At 41.7% G+C, this 18,901-nt stretch overlaps 1 protein-coding gene across 1 annotated transcript in view; it reads left to right on the top strand.

The window, feature by feature from the left end:
* Positions 1 to 18,205, top strand: part of T265_02066 (hypothetical protein) — a gene marked incomplete at both ends in the record, with an annotated part of 18,955 nt that extends 750 nt beyond the window's left edge. Inside the window, 4 exons of the mRNA XM_009166225.1 lie at positions 2,546 to 2,673; positions 11,842 to 11,967; positions 16,138 to 16,310; positions 17,936 to 18,205. Coding sequence (XP_009164489.1) covers positions 2,546 to 2,673; positions 11,842 to 11,967; positions 16,138 to 16,310; positions 17,936 to 17,974 — 466 coding nt within the window. The remainder of the gene's footprint in view (positions 1 to 2,545; positions 2,674 to 11,841; positions 11,968 to 16,137; positions 16,311 to 17,935) is intronic.
* Positions 18,206 to 18,901: the final 696 nt, after the last annotated feature.

The following is an 18,901-nucleotide window of genomic DNA, read 5'->3' as shown; positions in this document are numbered from 1 at the left end:
GAAAATACAAGCAGATATACAGTGTTTATCGGATCAGCAAAAACGACTAACTGTCCTTGCTTAACCGAATTTCAAATGAAATTGTGCATCCTAATTTGCGTAATATTTCCAAGCCAAAGGATATATGACCAGAACAGTCACACTGACCTACCCGAAAAGTCGTCACTCCGGCTAATCAACCTCTTGTGACCCAACGGTGTGTTTCTCAGCTACTGACCGTACGGCTGCGGGTTCGGATATCCCCGGAGTTCATTGAGTGTGCACGAAAACATGGCCTGGTTTTTCACGATGGATTGGGTGCAGGTTGACTCGGAATGAACATCACTAACCAAAGCACGTTAAGCGAAAATGTAAAGTGATTCTATCTAGGAGGGAGATTCTGTCAAACAGATGAAATAGTTGTTGACATTTTATCCTACAGTAACAAGTTTGCTTTTCGCTCGAAACTAGACGTTGTCCCTTAGAAAGCTCACTACATAGTGCATTTCAAATGGAGAAAGAATCAGATGCGCGCATGTTTGCTATAGTTTTTCAATCCCATGTGACTGTTGAAATTGTAGTTTATTTTGTAAAAAGCTAGGCACTTTGTGTCGCTTTCTAGACGAAATCGATTGGAATCGCGTCCTTTGCATTTCAAAATTCATACGTCGCTTGAAAATACGATCATACACTCGTAACATCGCTGTCGTTTGTACAGTCCTGCTGGTGTCCTGGCCGAATTACGCTAGGCTTTCCGAATTGAAAATGGGTTAGCTCATTCCGTTAGGGACTTAACTGAATTCTCCACACTAGAGGACTATTAGAAAAACTTTTATCAGACTGCAGTTTCTTTCGAGTACCGAGAATAACAAAGTCAAACTTGGCTCCGCCGACTGGATGATATAACCAATATTGTCGAACTGGTTCAACTTTTTCACAGTTGCCTTTCCATTTGACGAATGGATAGTTTAACCACGTAACTGTTATCCAAACTGTGGAGAAAGACCATGGCCACGAATAAATGCCCAGCACAACCCACTAAAACATCTGGCCACACCACAACCACCGAACTTCTAACTTTCCTCTTATTTAGCATGTTTTCGTCAGATCATCAAATGTGTAGCGGAGTAACAACACTTAAATTGAGATCGGGAACCAATAGGCAGGACCCAAGGTAGTAATGTGATGCAGTGGTCAATGACGTGTCAGTTTTTCCCACAGTGAAAATAGAAAAGCTGTCGTCAGAATCCTTTTTCAGTTTGTTTTCAAAACAGTTCAATGACACATAATGATTGCCTGCGTCTGATGACAGAACAGCATTGAGTCACACGACACTTTAGTTCTCTGACAGTCACGGGAGCACCCTTGTCAGACATGCCATGGAATCCACACACCAGTGGCACTGACAGAAATCAGCTAATGTTGCATTAGGAAGATATGAGACTAAGTGTTCAAGTGCTCTTGTGTGGCGCTTTCGCGATAGCTCAGGTAATAAGTCAACTCGCTACCTACCAAGGCGCCATACGTTCACCTTCCTGTGTTCTAGGGGCTCCTGTTTAGTTCTGTCGAAGTAGGTATTTCCGTTTTCGGTATTTCAAGTGGGATTCGACGTATCAAAGATTGAAAGCATTTTCAAAAAATTGTGGCACACATTCTTCACTGGATTAGGCCAACGGCCTCAACAATGACCGTTCCTTACGGTATTTGAAATTGGGATACAGAACACTTGTGTGTTGGTATCCTATTGGGTGGACTAACCAGTCCTACGGAAACCAATTCTGTGAAGAGGAAAGCGATGAATATAAAGCAAGGTTGACACGCTGTCGGCATCAGTCAGTGTGATCGAAACAGCTGCATGTGTATGTGGTAGAAACTGAGCACGAATGTATCCTGTATGACTGAGCGCAACTTAATCGATCATGGGAAATCATTTAAGCGTAGCTTAGGAAGCCAGACAAATCAGTCAGTCCGTGAGATTCGCTTGAAGTGACTGCGAGGATAACTTGATGTGCTCAAACACCCAAGCTTCTGGTTGGTCGGCTACGGCTGCAGAAAACTGCACCTAAAGAAGCACATGGAGGGTTCCATTTGACTTTGGCACAACAAACATTATACTACGAGAGACTCTCCGGGTGGTATTACTTCTAGACGACGCACTGAGATATCAACTGAAACATGGAATGGCCTTATGCATCACATTCAGTTGATGCAGAACGCCATAAGCGAGAGGTTCATCTGGAGTCAGTCGAAAACAAATAGATGTTCAGATTATAATATCTGGCGAAGTCCGTCAAACTACGGCTCGAGTAGAACATGGGGTTAATGGGAACCTGGGGACTGTGCCTACCTTATGAGCCCCAAAACATGCATAGACGATCATGAACTGTCGGAGCATTTGCAGTACCTTTGAGTAGTGTTGAGTCTGTACAATGGTTATTTTTACAGGGTTTTATACAGCTACGCTAAAGTTAAGTTTTGCATATTTAAAGAACTCATACTTGAAGAACTGTGACGTCCTACCTCGTCAAATACTTGACATATTTCAAAACGCAATTTACTATTCTAGGTACACGCGAAACCTCGTGGATGCAGGCAATGAAAGATTCAATCTTCTTATTCTATGTTGGGGTGAAGGGCACGGGACTTCCATTCATGACCACGATGGATCTCATTGTTTTCTCAAAGTCCTGGCAGGTAACCTTTGTCGATACTGATATGTTTTGTTCGAAGATACATGCCTTTTTTCTTTTATTAAGCCATATGGCATAAGTTGTGTCATATGATGTACATGAAGACACGTTTCTTCGACACATATTGAGCCAAAATTTTGTGAGTGATTAGTAGCTAATTTTTATGCAAGATTTTATGTTGTCTAAGATTTGTTCAAACTTTTTTGTACTCTTTATAGACTAATTGAGCAAATAGAAACTGCAGACCAACCACACGTTATCCTACCGGTCGGATGTGCATACAGTCCTCAAAGGGATATTAGAAGTCCTGTTCAATACTTTTAGCACCGACTGGGAAATCGTGATTTCAAATGAGATCGGGATACAACCGGTAGCTTAACTTCTGAGCAGTCTATAACTTTTTAAAGGGAAGCTTTTGCAGGTGGATTTGAGTAGTCCAGCGACCGCTTTTCGAAATCAAATGCAACGAATAGGATGATGGCTACCGGTTGTAGCACTACTCACTGGAAATGGTGAGCAAAAATGAAGAATGACCAAACCTCCAAAAGTATCTATTGGATAAGTATAACGTCCCTGATCAAAGGCTAGGTTATGGTTAGCACTGATCACAATCTGCACAACAGTAGCTGATGTTCTAGGCCGCTGGAATCGCCGAGCGTTCCGGTGTGAATGGAGTGTAGGGTATAGAAGTGCTGGGCGTTTGGTGAGCTGTCTTAGATAACTTGATTGGAGACGTGACAATTCAAGGTTTTCGATCGATAAAAACATCGATCAGAAACGGCCTAAATCAAAAATTAATAAGCCCAAACTGACCACAGCTCATGAGGTCTCTTCCCACATGTAATTTACTTTGCAGCACATCCTCACTTGAAGTGAACCTGAACAAATAGACTCCGTATCGGGCACAAATTTAGACGAGTCCACCCTAGCCAATTGGTCTTACACTTGTTTACGAACCAAAATCCGTTAACTGACAAATAAACCTCCCAGTTGCAAGAGATCTTGCTGATTATTCCTTCTTGTACTTTAAAATTGGACCTGTAACCTTGGGCATGTAACCTTATCAAGTAGACTGATAAAGCTCTTGTGTAAGAAATAAAAAGATACAGATCAAAAGCAAATTTACTGACTTTTTATATAAACGGTTCGATTCTCAAAACACGGAATGTTTCCGCTGAATATTTCGTGTCAAAGTTTCGGCTGGGACTGCATATAACTTCATAACGTCAATCACGTACCTACTCGACATCATTCAAACATACCGTTGCGCACCCGTCACCGCCCATCTAAACCTGATTATTTGCGGATGTTTTTCTATTAAGCCTACCTGGTGACAGCGTTTGAAACTCATGTGCGGTTGTTGATAACCGAGTTAGGCACACCCCAATATCAGGAGCCAGAATGTGCTGATAACTTGGTTACGGAATACAGAACCGGTAAACATGGTGAAGCACCTACTAGCCTTACCACTCTACAGTGACCATCTATTTCAAAGTGGTAGGTTTTTTGGTCTCAACGCCTTACTGAAATGTGTCATTGATTCTTTTGAAACCTGAATTACTGGCAAATTTACGCTACAGATTGACTGTGCGCAAACTGTAGAATTTTCATCGACGCTTCTATTTAAACAAAGTTCAGACACTCAAATACACAGCCCAATGTTACCAATAGCAGGACTCCCGATGATGCATTCAAACTAGCTTTAGTTCAAAAATTAAAGACTCAGAAAGTTTGCGGGACTACATTTCATCATACACAAGCCCCGAAAGCAACCGTCTGTCACTGGTAGGCTTCCAAGGAAACCGTGTTCGTCGGACACGGTTTCTCCAGGACAATCCCTCATGAACTTCCCTTGTTTCTTTCCGGTATCGACTGCACAGAAGCATCGCCGAAGGTTTTGTGGGATTAACTGGCCTGGTTGTGAGATAATGCTCACAAACTCACAGCGTCAGCCGGTCAAAATGCTTCATAAGGCACTGCAAACCCCATTGATCAAAACGTTTGGAAGTGGATAAAACAAGAGTTGTTATTGCGCTCTTCGTTTGTAGGATAAATTCACGTTTTTGCAATGTTACTCTAGATGTGAAATTTTGCTCTCTTTTACTTGCCATGGTATAGTCAAGTTTCCGTCCAGCACTTGAAGGGAGGATAGATTTCTTGGTATCCAAAACAGTGTGACCTAACCGAGTAGATACATCTTCCTCAAGAATTTAACAACAAACGTAAGTAATACACAGAAGTACACTCGAATTCCAGGCAAATTGTTACGCTATAACATTAGTAGCGGTGCCACTTCCCTTCAATGGCCTTTAGGCTGGGACACCAAGCGGTCTCAATAGGGACGTGTAACTCAAAATTTACCCATTTCTAGTGGGACTGTTTCGTCACAAATACACGCCTGCTATCATTGATCTCCTCGGTTTTACTAGAAGATGTCTTGTATAGGTCATAACCACGTGATTTAGGGTCCGAGATGAAGGATGAGTGATGTTAATCCTATCTAAGTGCGAGTTAATCACACCACTGATCTGCTGCTCGCGGCCGGATAGTTGTATTCCAACAACTAGACGGGTGGTTTCGGTTTCAATACTCCTTGGTTTTTTGTGAGATGCACATTACCGATGATTCACAGTAATGACAAGGCAGCCAAACAGATCAACATAGAAAGTCCCCACTCGCAGGACTGAATTTTATTCAAAGAAAGAACAAGAAGAAAGTCCTCCTCTGTTGTGATGATATTGTCGTGCATGCCAGAAGCATTTAGTTTTCCTCCGGGAAACGTTTGAAAGTATACTACTAACAGAAACAACGGTATACTATATCCTCTACGAGGACTGGGTGACGGTTTAAACGGAGAATAAAACCAACTCATGCATTACTACCTTCGCATCGCGCAGAAGAAGAGACGACGTTCAAAGGCGAGAATAGCTTTTGAAGTAACGCTGACGTCAGAATAACACAGGACTGGTTCGTGCTAGGCTGCTGGCATCACATCACAAGTGGACGGAAACTCCGGAAAATTTCACCGATCTAATCATATGAACACATACTGAGCTGAAATTACATTACGCCTTCTTGTCTTCCTGCTGAGTCACATTCAGGGAAGTTAGTATGGATCAATTTGAAGTTGTTTATTCAGACTAGAAATCGATACCGAAAAAGTCAAACAGTTCGCAAAATTCACCAACATTTAGTCACATGGAGGTAGAAGACAAATATATGGCTGCGTGAACAGTATTGCCTCTACAAAGTGCTTTCGGACGCCATGATGAGACTCACAACTACGTATGCTGATGACTTCAGCAACGACCAGTATTCGGGCCTCCCAAATATTCGTATGTATATTTTGCGCAGGAAAATTCGGCTGCAGAAAGATGGCCTCTATCCTAACTATTCTGTTTAAACTGAAGCAAAATAAGGTTATATTAAAAGAGCAGATTTCCACATAATAATTCTGACTTTTCTAGCTAGCAGGCATGTCATACACAGAACTTACGTGACCTAACCTCACTCAATGATTGCCTAAAAACGGGATGCATCTTAGCCAAAAAATCAATAAGTCAGAGTCTTCCATTGCCTGTCGCACAAAACAGGAAACACGAAATTAATACAAGTGTTTATTCGGACACCAATCAGATCGGAGGTCTCAGTCGTTCAGTATGAACGCAGCCCTACCTATTCGGGAAACTTCAGTTGTAATCACAAAAGACAAAACAGCTACTAACCGTCGTACAGAAACGCCATGGCAAACAGCTCATCGTCACACCGTAATGAAAAGACTGACAACCCCATTAGGCTCTTATTGATACCAGTCAAACAGGAAATCGATAAGTCGGTTTAAACCAGGAAGGAATCCAACCCACACAACAGTCACTATTGGCACGTTCGAAAACTTCAGGTCGAAATCGAATCATCATGAGAATTAGAGGCACAACCCCAAACCAATGGTTGGGTGTTCTAGTCCGACGTTACTCTGTGGATATTCTTCACTGTGCCACTTTTCCCTAAGTAGTTCATTGCTTCTACAAACAACGACTTTCGGCTACTCTGTTATGATGGTTTTTTGACTTAGCAACGATTTCCGTAGGTTCTGGATAAAGTAGAGGGCTATGACTGGCCACTCAATTAACTTGGTATTCATGCTAATAATGACTTTTCCACCTGGCGATTTCGGCGATTGCGATAGGAATAGTTAAACCTGACATATCTAGCCAGGTGGTTTGAGACATATGTCAAATGACGTTTGCCAAGTCCTTTGAGAGAAATAAGAGGTTGTGTCTGTGTGAACAAGACGACTGTATCATTTAATGTTTTCAAAAAGTGAGTCAAAAACTCACGAGGAACCAACTATACAGACCGTAGTTATGGTACTATTTAGGATGGTCAATGGCAGCGCATTTTTGCGGATGCTGTCGCGAGATATCTGTACTGAACTTCCGTATTCTTTACGTTCTAACTAGAAGACGTTCTACAACTATTAAAGTATGTCGCTTAATCTTAGGTCAACTTAAAACGACTTGGGTTCTGATGTGCAGCGTCCGATAAACTGTAGTTCTGACTCAATCACAGGGCACCACTCGGCAGTAACATGTGTCACAACACAGCGTACTTCAGTATGGTATGCCATATTGCATAGTACAGCACGGTATAGTGTGGCGTACCACAGTATAGTATGGTATAGTTTGGTGCAATATGGTATAGTATAGCACAGTATAGTATAGCATGGCACAATGTAGTTAGAAATAGTACCGGTAAAGTAGTAGAGCACAGTGTAGAACAGCAATCTTTCAGTAAGGGGAAATGTTATTGAAACTAACTCCAAAACGGCTTACTTTCGAACTTTTTAGGATGCAGAAGTACTATTCGGCATAAAACAATTTATTTTACTGGCCTACTTTAAAAACCTCCAATTTCCAAATCCAGCTATCTGTCCAACTTTCAAATCCGTCGGTCGTCGGCCTCACGGCTGAAATCTGCATATGGTAGAGTTAGTTGGCATCACGAAAAAACATTGATGAAAATGTCTTTGAACCGCCTGAAGTCTTATTGGGTTGTTTTCAATTTAGCCTACCCAGTTCATTGCATAGCCTTAAGCGATCTGCTTTATAATCCAGCCCAACCTGCTTCTCTTGAACATGACCGCTATCATCCAAACAATCTGTCTCAGCTCTTTTACTCTAAATAATAAACCTTTTGGGTTGATTTTTGCGCCTCTCACAAATTAGCACTCTGACACATGGTGGGTACTTTATGGTGTACACTATGTTTCCATAGACCAACTTCATCTCACGCTCATTAGCACGGAACACTGCGGATGATACAGTATTATTTACCACCTATGGTTTTTTGACTTAGCAACGATTTCCGTAGGTTCTGGATAAAGTAGAGGGCTATGACTGGCCACTCAATTAACTTGGTATTCATGCTAATAATGACTTTTCCACCTGGCGATTTCGGCGATTGCGATAGGAATAGTTAAACCTGACATATCTAGCCAGGTGGTTTGAGACATATGTCAAATGACGTTTGCCAAGTCCTTTGAGAGAAATAAGAGGTTGTGTCTGTGTGAACAAGACGACTGTATCATTTAATGTTTTCAAAAAGTGAGTCAAAAACTCACGAGGAACCAACTATACAGACCGTAGTTCTGGTACTATTTAGGATGGTCAATGGCAGCGCATTTTTGCGGATGCTGTCGCGAGATATCTGTACTGAACTTCCGTATTCTTTACGTTCTAACTAGAAGACGTTCTACAACTATTAAAGTATGTCGCTTAATCTTAGGTCAACTTAAAACGACTTGGGTTCTGATGTGCAGCGTCCGATAAACTGTAGTTCTGACTCAATCACAGGGCACCACTCGGCAGTAACATGTGTCACAACACAGCGTACTTCAGTATGGTATGCCATATTGCATAGTACAGCACGGTATAGTGTGGCGTACCACAGTATAGTATGGTATAGTTTGGTGCAATATGGTATAGTATAGCACAGTATAGTATAGCATGGCACAATGTAGTTAGAAATAGTACCGGTAAAGTAGTAGAGCACAGTGTAGAACAGCAATCTTTCAGTAAGGGGAAATGTTATTGAAACTAACTCCAAAACGGCTTACTTTCGAACTTTTTAGGATGCAGAAGTACTATTCGGCATAAAACAATTTATTTTACTGGCCTACTTTAAAAACCTCCAATTTCCAAATCCAGCTATCTGTCCAACTTTCAAATCCGTCGGTCGTCGGCCTCACGGCTGAAATCTGCATATGGTAGAGTTAGTTGGCATCACGAAAAAACATTGATGAAAATGTCTTTGAACCGCCTGAAGTCTTATTGGGTTGTTTTCAATTTAGCCTACCCAGTTCATTGCATAGCCTTAAGCGATCTGCTTTATAATCCAGCCCAACCTGCTTCTCTTGAACATGACCGCTATCATCCAAACAATCTGTCTCAGCTCTTTTACTCTAAATAATAAACCTTTTGGGTTGATTTTTGCGCCTCTCACAAATTAGCACTCTGACACATGGTGGGTACTTTATGGTGTACACTATGTTTCCATAGACCAACTTCATCTCACGCTCATTAGCACGGAACACTGCGGATGATACAGTATTACTTACCACCTAATGTAAATTATCGGGCGCCTTTTCCACTCGGTGCACAAACATCCAGATGTCCTGGTTTACCGATTCCAATTGTTATCTCAACTGGCACCTGAAAAAAAGGGTGCAGGATGTCCACTGATGGTGACAGAACCGTTACTGATGTAAACAAATTTATAGCCAGAATTTCGGCGCTGTATTGAATCTACCTTTAAAGTCTAGTCATGAAGTGTTTCGGAACTTCCGGTTGATTAACTTGCCACCAGTATATTTACTTGAGAAGGATTTACGGACACTGATGCATCATGCTTCGAACTCTCCGCCCTCTCACACCGAACGATTTTTCTACCTGATTCTTAGGGTACTCCCGGTTTTTCGTTCGGTTACCATGCTATCCCCATGCAGATTAGGATCAAATAGCTGAACCTCACAGGAGACGCTCCAGAAATGCGATGTGAAGTTTCCTCAGGCATTATTTTAGTTTATTTTTAGTCTAATCCTCATCAGACAGAGTGGGGCCGTTTTACATGCGCGATCCATCTGGATGTGGAAAGTTGAGAGATCGATTCATGGGTTTCCATATCCAGCGAATTGAACACAAGAAAAAAAGAGGCCTTTTGTGAGGGTGCTGCTAGTTGTGAGGCAGTTGATCTGGTTGCCAAGGGTGAAAGTAAGCAAGGAAAATGTTTCTTTCTGTCACCATTAAAGGTGTCTGCTCACGGTTGCAGGATATTTCCTCCAGGGCTACTCGTACTTATTTAGGTTGAAAAGCGTATTTGTTGGCTCCAAATTCATTACAGTTTACCCTTGCATGCCATTTGATTGATTCTTTTCGTCCATCTTATGCGTTGTGCTCCAACGCATTTCAAGCTGGTAGGTTCGTTGAATATCTTTGCTTTCCGGGCAACCATTTTACTGGGCGGCCTTTTCCAAACGTGGTCCTCCTTGACTTTGTTCTGCATAGTGTTTTTATTCCATTCCGAACCACTTGAACAGTGCTCGGACGCAACTTTTCTTTGCGCTCACTGGGATGACCAGAATCTGAATTGTGTGACTGTATATCGAAGTTTGTATGCCTGCCCTCTGATAATGTGCAAATGCAGCGCGTTATTCATTCACTGTGGATTCGATGTCGCCGGAAAGGATGTTTGATAACGGACTTGTTCGCTGCTGTTTACTCTTTAGGGATTACCAAAGTTTTACCCTCAAAGCGGATTCAAATTTTCGGATTTTTATATATTGTATTCACGAGGAAGCGAAGGTTCTAACAACTAATCAGGTTGGAGGTGAAAAGCACCCTTTATGAAAAACACAGACGCAAGTCGAGCTGGATAAAATGCTCATTCAGTTGTGCACAAATGATATCTCGTACGGTGACGCGACTTTTGCAGACTAATTGCTAAGGATGACGAACAGATCAACTGTCACCTGACAACCATTTCTTCACCCGAGCTACCAGTATTTCGAAAAACATATGTTTCAGTCCCTGTGAAAGTGTGTGACCCATTCTCATGTGCGAAAGTCCTCTTTAAATTTTTTGTCTCCTGTAGTGTGACGCGACAAAGACTGCGGCCTTCCTTACTCCGCGACCTATTTTGTTTCCTCTTCCTGTAACCAGCCTGAATTCTTGGCCGAAAAGCTACTGTTGGTAGTGTGAGATTTGGTAATTTTACTGTGCACTTTTCTTATCGGTAAAGTCGATATCTGCTGAGAATTCGAAGCTTTTTCATCTCTATCGGGAATAGTAAGCAGTGCTCACCTCCCGATCTTCCAGTAGGGAGTTCGAACCCGCGACCTCCAAGTTATATGTTTAAACACCTAACCGTTCAGCCGTTGCTTGCCCATATGTGCACGGTTGATATATCCCAATGAGGATGAAGCAGCTAAACGGTACTTCTTTGCTTTCCATCGTAGATTAGCTTCGCTCAGAGTAAGGGATCTCTGTTAGATTGTCACTGCAACAACGGGGCAAATACAAGGCCCGCAGACATGCCAACAAAAAACAAACGATACAAGAAACGCTGCAAGTTTCCAGTTCGTCTTTTTTCTGAGTGTACATAGGGGAATCAACGGCGACCAGTTTTCGTTTGATCGAGTCCCATCAAACATTCCAGTTTTAGGTGTTGTCAAACAGACTTAGTCGAGGTTCCTATAGGTACATAAATCAGTGAAGGAATTTTGTGCACAATGTCCGAGCAAGTCACATCGATCAACGATGCCAGACAATAGATCATCCTGCTGAAACTACNNNATTTTACATACTTGTCGTAGTGAGAGACAATATAAAGTATTTTTTCTCTTGTTGCCATCTGGTGATTTTTAGCGGGTAGTGGCTAAAGGGGACATAGAGATTACTCCAATTCGCGTACCGTAGCGAATACAGACGTGACGCATCGATAAACACTGTCACTGCTACATTAATTCGTTTTTCTGTATCTCCTTATGTGCCAATTTTAGCATCCTTCTCTCTCCATACTTCATTTTCTTAGAAAGATACACGTGGGATTCCCATGTAATAGGGCACACTGCATCCAAAATGTCTCTGAATACATTATTTTGTTTGTTACTTTTAAGGAGAGATCCGAGAATCCCTTTACGCCTGGCCACCAGGATTCGACAACTCGAGGCTTGATTCGGATATACCACCCAGGCTAGTTCGAGTTTCAGACTTTAGATTTGGAGACGTGACCTATATTCACGGTAAGTCCCTGCCTAAAGTAATGCAACATTCTTTCTCTCACTTGTGTGCTTGTTTCCTGTGATGCATGTAAAAGCATTCAAACCAAGGGGAGTTTTGCAAACCGTATCATGAAGAAGTTGAATCATAGACGCCTTTTAGAATTAGGCAAATCTTTCCGAAACGGTCCTTTTTCCGAAATATGGAGAAACAATCGCTAATACTAACTGTTGTTTGGTTTTTTCATTAGTTCCCTTCAAAAGATGACGTCTAAACCTGGCCTAATAAAGGCCGTACAGAAATTCGTCTAACTCCTTCAAATATAAAACCCGTCCAGTTTCATCCTGGTATTGATTCTGAAAGTAAACTGACCGTAGCGCACTATAGCTGTTGGCCAGATCAATAGGAAGAAACAAGCCTAAGTGTTTCGGATGAAGAGACGGCGATTTTATGGGAACCATCAATGGCACAATGGATGATTTCAAGGTATACTGAGAGTGACTGTTGGGAATAAAATCATTTGCCTGGCGTTTTTATTTTTTATTTCGTGTGCCGTTTCTTTAGGGCTGTGAGTTTCTCTGTTGGCTTCTTAAAGATACAAAATACTAGAAAATTGATGAACTGACTTTCAAAAGATATGTGATCGACCGAGGCATTCCTGCTACTGTCAACACCACCGTCAACAACATGTCATCATCTCCATCATCGGTATCATCATCAACATTATCATGATCATGATCATCATCATTATCATTTCCTCTGCTATCATCACCGCCATCGTCAACGTTGCCACTGTTTTCCTTGTCATTATTGTTTTGCGTACAGTCACTACATCATCATCATCATCATTTCAATATAGTCCACTCGCTCCAGTCATTCAATGGAGAATCACCCTATCCAACTATTTTCTGGAGAAAATCAGAAAATTTTTGCAATACTAAACAGTTTTGGAAACATTATTTCGAATCTTGATAGAAACGCTGCATAAAATAGCCTCTGTCTGATTACCGTTTGTCCTGGCTGGACGCAAAGCGGAAAGTCCGCTTCTGGCATACAAGACTAATATTCTGTTTGCTTCCGTGGTTCTGTTGATAGGTTCTGAGCCCTCACCCCATTGTTAGTACTGATGAACCTGACAAACATTTGTAAGCAGCGGAATCTGCCTGAAGAATGTCTTCCAACCACAACTATTGTTCGGTAAAACGTACATAATTTCCTACGAGGAATGTTGTGCCCTGAGCCAAACGAACAAATATGCGATGGATATGTCAATCCAAGTGTGCAAACGGAAGGTCTTCCTGCTTCAAACTTTCTATAATTTCGAAGAGCGTGCTTTGTTGATTACTTCTGGCAAAAATGACTTAGTGAACAATGCTTCCCGATTTTTCCTTGAGCTAAGTGACCTCAATCACAAGATTATACTTCGGTTGGAAACCTACAGAGCAAAATACCAATGAAGCTTGTCACCATCTTGGCTGGTGAAATTTGGAATATGCAGAATACCCGGTCAGTGATACAAATCGGGCGTTATTTTTTTCCAGTGGACATACAAAAAGTTATTTCTAGTGTATAAAATCTCCATGATACACAAAAAACCGAAAATTGAGTGCAAACCAGTGGAATTATCAAACTGCTTGCTTAATGTACAATCACAATAGTGGAGCTTACGCCCAAGGTGTTGTTCAGCGTGTTCATGGCAAACAGATTTGAAATCAAGTGTGCCAGTTTATGCATCTAAAGGAAGGAACGTTTTTTGTCATCGTCCACATTTGGAGGGGCACAGTACCAGAGTAAAAGCGAGATTCGGTGAGAGTGAGACTAAGATGGTGCTGAGCCTTTTTCTGAAGTTCCGATCAGGTGTACTCTGGGGACGAGTGATACAGGGTACACTGGCTTTAGATCAGGTGCCTGTTGACTTAAAGTAAGTTAAACCCCGAGCTACCCCTATTCTTATTTATTGCCAACGTAATGGGGACAAATCGGGTACGGGTACATTTAACACATCCTAGACTGTCCTTGGGGAAAGGGAATATTTACGGCGTCAATTTTCACGTGTGAAGAATATAAACGCATTCAGTATCATCCACTGGATTTGGTTTGATTGATTGCTCAAGAGCCATCGTTTACAATAGACAGTGGAGACATTATATAGGAAACCTTCCTAACAATACCCATCCTGTTCCAAATCATGTTGCATCAGACAATAGCGATTCAGCCAATGAACTCAACCAAAAACAGATGAGTTTTAGTGTAATCGAATGAGGCGAGTTGGAGATGCTGAAACAATGGTATGATGTAGGTTGGTAAGATCACGAGAACAATGCTAAACTTAGGCTTTCGTCAAAAGGCTGTTCAAAATGTAGTCACGTGACCTATGCGTGCCATAAGCATGGTTCGTTAATGATGCCAAGAAAATAAGTCTCCAAATGTCATTGGATTTTAGTCGATAGACATGTGGTATCAGTTGTTTACGATACTGGAGTACCTCTTCGTTGTTTGTTTTCCGAAGAATGCTTGAGATTTTGAAGAAACCCATTAGTAGGTTTACGGAAAACCTCTCGACAAATCACTACTTTTTCCTTCCATTTCTAGCTCATCAATTTGGCGCATTCCGTGATTTTTCGTTAAACTGAAATTTTCGTCAGACCTGAATCGCACGAAGTTTGCAAGCGAAATGCACTCATTTACAAGCCTATTTGTTTTTCTTGGGAGACTCAAATGAATCTCACTTCCATCTCTCGTTTATCATATTCTTTAAATGAATGTGGGTTCAAGTAGAACGTAACAGGACAGAACATTCTGCGAAAGGATTTAAATGTGCTTTTGAATGTGAGGGGCTCTATGGAGTGTCACGTTTCAACAATTTTATCATAAGTATGACCATAAAAATTCGCTCAGACTTACAAGTAACTGGTTGAGCCAAAACTCTTCAATACTATTTACCTTTGGTAACTAGGTTAGTGATAATTAGCAATGGAAATAAGCGTGAACTGAAGATAATTGGTGAGGAACGGGCGAGTGGGCCTGACATCTGTTCACACAAACTTTACCGATGAAAAACATAGGTTTGGGTAAGTCATCTTATTCCCCTAGCCACTATCCAATAAACTGGCATTTTGAGGTCAAACAACATGGAACTAGTCTGTTTTACTCGGACAGCATGCGCTCAGATTTGGTGATTAATAACAGAATTCAAAGGCCACATCCACGAAAACTTGTTCTCCTTGCTACATGCGCATCGGACGATTCCCTAAGTGTCCTTCTTTAATAAAGTCACAGCAATACCTAGATGAATAAGGTTCCGCGAAATCCCAAATGCTAATAAGACCAGTTTTGCGCATTCGCATTTCACCTTATCACCCTCACCTAACGGTTCAATAGATTGTTGAGCCCTTTGTCTTTTCTCAGGGAACATGCGGATTACAGGCACATCGTCGGACCTAGAATATGTCTTTCTGTAGAAGCCCATGTTTGCTACTTAAACCACAATCTTGTAGCAGGAACTCTAGCAGGAAAAATCAAAAGAAGAGGTTGCTCACTCCGCACTCGCGAAACTCCTGACAGACATGAGGATGTGAAGCAATTAAACCCTACTGGATCCATCTTCCGTCGCAGTCGCAAAATGTCAATTAGACATACTGGATAAACAGAAAAGTATTTACTGGTGGCTGATCGGATGGCAGTTGATCTGTTAGCCGAGCTCTGCAATTGGCTTGCAAACGTTTCGTCCCCAGTCGAGGAGACATCGTCAGTGCGCAGTTGAATGCGCACTGGGGACGAAACGTTTGCAAGCCAATTGCAGAGCTCGGCTAACAGATCAACTGCCATCCGATCAGCCACCAGTAAATACTTTTCTGTTTATCCAGTATGTCTAATTGACATTTTGCGACTGCGACGGAAGATGGATCCAGTAGGGTTTAATTGCTTCACATCCTCATGTCTGTCAGGAGTTTCGCGAGTGCGGAGTGAGCAACCTCTTCTTTTGATTTTTCCTGCTAGAGTTCCTGCTACAAGATACGGTAGGTCAATCTTTAATACCGGCATGCGTGCTTGTTTAGTTCACCATGTCAGTGTCAGTAGTTTCACATGACTGCGAGTGCACATTTTTATCGCTGGTAAACACCTTAACTATGAAGATTTGCAACCCGTCTGGTGAAAAAATTCCCCGTCAAATTTACACCCTATCCCTAAAGATACCATTGGCCTACATCGTTTGGAAAATACGAGCCATACGCAGAAATCAGTGACCCTTCATGTGTACTGCCCACCGATAAGACAGTCGACAATGTTTGATGAGCGGACTGGACGTGCGAGTAAATGTAAAATGACCTTCTACAGCCAGTGCGGTGAACGACGTCGACCTTCGGTAAGTTGGGCATTGCAACTCACTTGAGTATGATTACACCACGGATTAATTATCCCCTCCACCAGAATGAAACACCTCATAGGCCCAAACAGAACGTTTATCGGTTCAGAGTTTTGCTAACATAGAAATGGAACACATAGAAAATTTGGAGTGAAGTCCTGAAATTTCGTTACCTATGTACCGGAAGATTATACACGGACTTGACTAAAAGTGCCGTCAGACTTCCGCAGAAAAAAAACGGTTAAATTTCCACCTCTGATTACCTTTCTTTCTTTGGGTGGAATTGGAACTTCCCCAGTACCTTATTGCAGCTTCAAAGTTCTTCCCTACCTACACAACCTTTTATGTACAATTATGTGTTCAACTGGTTTTAAGTTAGTCATCCCAAAGCTGATGAGTGTGAATAGTTATTGCCTCTAACAGCAAATTAGCGCGCATTTTCAGTACACATATGCTAAGATCCTCTGTCTCCCACATATGACTCTGGTAGTACCTCTAGAAAGCAAACAAATCCGCGGAGTAGCCATCAGTAACAGCATTCTTGTATCCTCGAGTGCATCGTAGACCTTTTGCTATCACATCCTTTCCAATAGGCAACTAACTTTTCATTACCTTCGAAGTCGTTTACTTACAGTTCATATCGGTCTTTGCACGTAACATCGATTTTTTCTCGTCCATTCATCAACAGTTCAGCTTGATTGTTTGCTTGTGTGAAGCGCATATTCTGCGACCACGAGATGGATACCGAAACCATGCACATGCATCAGAGGTTGCCGCATGTAGTAATGGAGGGACAATGCGTTTAGCACCACCTGTGTGCAAATGTTTCGACCACTACATAAATGAACCGATGAGGACCGATGAGGACCATATGAGGTCTACGCATGTTCCAGTGAACCAATGCCTGCGAGGTATCAACCATATGAGGTTTACGCATGTTCCAGTGAACCAATGCCTGCGATGGATAACCTGACAGCATAAGATTTCGGAGGGGGCAACTTTCATGAGAACAGATTTTTGAATAAAGTACTCAAGCCTCAGCATTAGGGCCAGTCAAGTTATCAAGATCAACTCATAGTACTGGTTACGGAATAATTGAATTTGATTTTTTTTCACTTGGTCACGAGCACTGATGCATTACTTGTTATAATTTTACGACGAGAGACCACATAATAAAGTGGGTTGCAACGGTTAGTTGAACCGTATGATGGTGTACTGTTGTATGTTTCAAAATCGGATTTAGTAAGCAAACTATCTGGCCCGATGAGGTAAAAGACGCTGAATAAATTATTTATTAGCAAAAAACGTCCAGATATTAGTTCGAACTTGTGGATAAATGTGCGACGCAGTCCCAGGTGTACACCATTAGTAAGCAGCTTAAGCGAAATTCTCGGAGGAACAGCGTAGGATACCTTATTACGACTAAAAGACTGTCTCCAGAGCAGCGAATTAAAGTGGCTGGCTTCTCGTGGAAAAGAGCCTCGTTATCCTGAGAGTGTACTCTGCCGTAATATGTTACAAACTGATGATAGACAATACTCCACACAGGGTTAATATGACCTCTCTTGGTGAAACGCAACTTTTCTCAAATCATTGGAAAACTGCATTTGTGTTGAATTTTTCAGCTTGTGGAAGCTCCTTTCACTCAGCAGCCATCTCGATGAGTGCTTACGTTTTTCTGACAACCCAGCAACATCCCCTTCAAAATTCATTGCTTATAATGTTTTGTACGCTTTCAACCGTTTTTTTCATCCAGTCAATTTCATTTCAGCATTTTTATTGATTTCCTGACCACTGAAAACGAATCAAATGTTTCACGATCTTCATTTAAGCTCATTTTTGGAAGCTCATTTTTGTACTCATTTCAACAAATATACTTTATTCGCTCATCATCAGTCCAAATGATTTCTAGTATGATGCATTGTAGCCCTGAAGAATGGAATGTATATGAAATATTCCTCTGAGGTTATTTATAGGCAGAGTGGTTCGCAACGAACATTCAGAGTCCATGCAGCCATAGTACTCAAGCCACTGACTAAGTGAGCCTCGGACGGTGAGCTAAAAAGCCGTGGCATGGATAAAGGTCTAAAAGCGTCCAACTCTCATAAACCGTTTTGGTTACTGATCATATGTGCTCATTTAGAAGAATGTGAGTCAGACGTATAACCATTAAGCATTCGATCGGCTGTACATATCATAAATGCATATCTCTTTGTACGGCCGATTAACTTTGTGGATAGTATCTTGGACTTGTGCTTAAAAGAACAGAGTTCCATTCATCAAAAGGGTTCCTAATCATCGTCATTACATGTTGTGCAACTGCTTCATCAAAAAATACAAGAAAGATGCACTGCACTTGGAAAAAATATTTCGCGATTCCTCACTTTGTTCAACAGCAAATTACTAATAGTGTCTGGTGAGTACTGCAGTCGGGCACGCATTTTATGAGGTAAAGAAACAAGGGGAAAAAGAACATAAAGCTGCTCTACTTTAAACTGACCCAGGTACGCACACCTCAAAACGCTCAGCTGAAATTCACGGATAACCCCATAAGCCAGTGACTTGAACTGGCGGCAATAACCTTTTACCTC

The sequence above is a fragment of the Opisthorchis viverrini genome, assembly GCF_000715545.1.
Source record: "Opisthorchis viverrini unplaced genomic scaffold opera_v5_24, whole genome shotgun sequence".
NCBI lineage: Eukaryota > Metazoa > Platyhelminthes > Trematoda > Opisthorchiida > Opisthorchiidae > Opisthorchis > Opisthorchis viverrini.
This window is presented reverse-complemented; position numbering and strand designations above follow the sequence as displayed.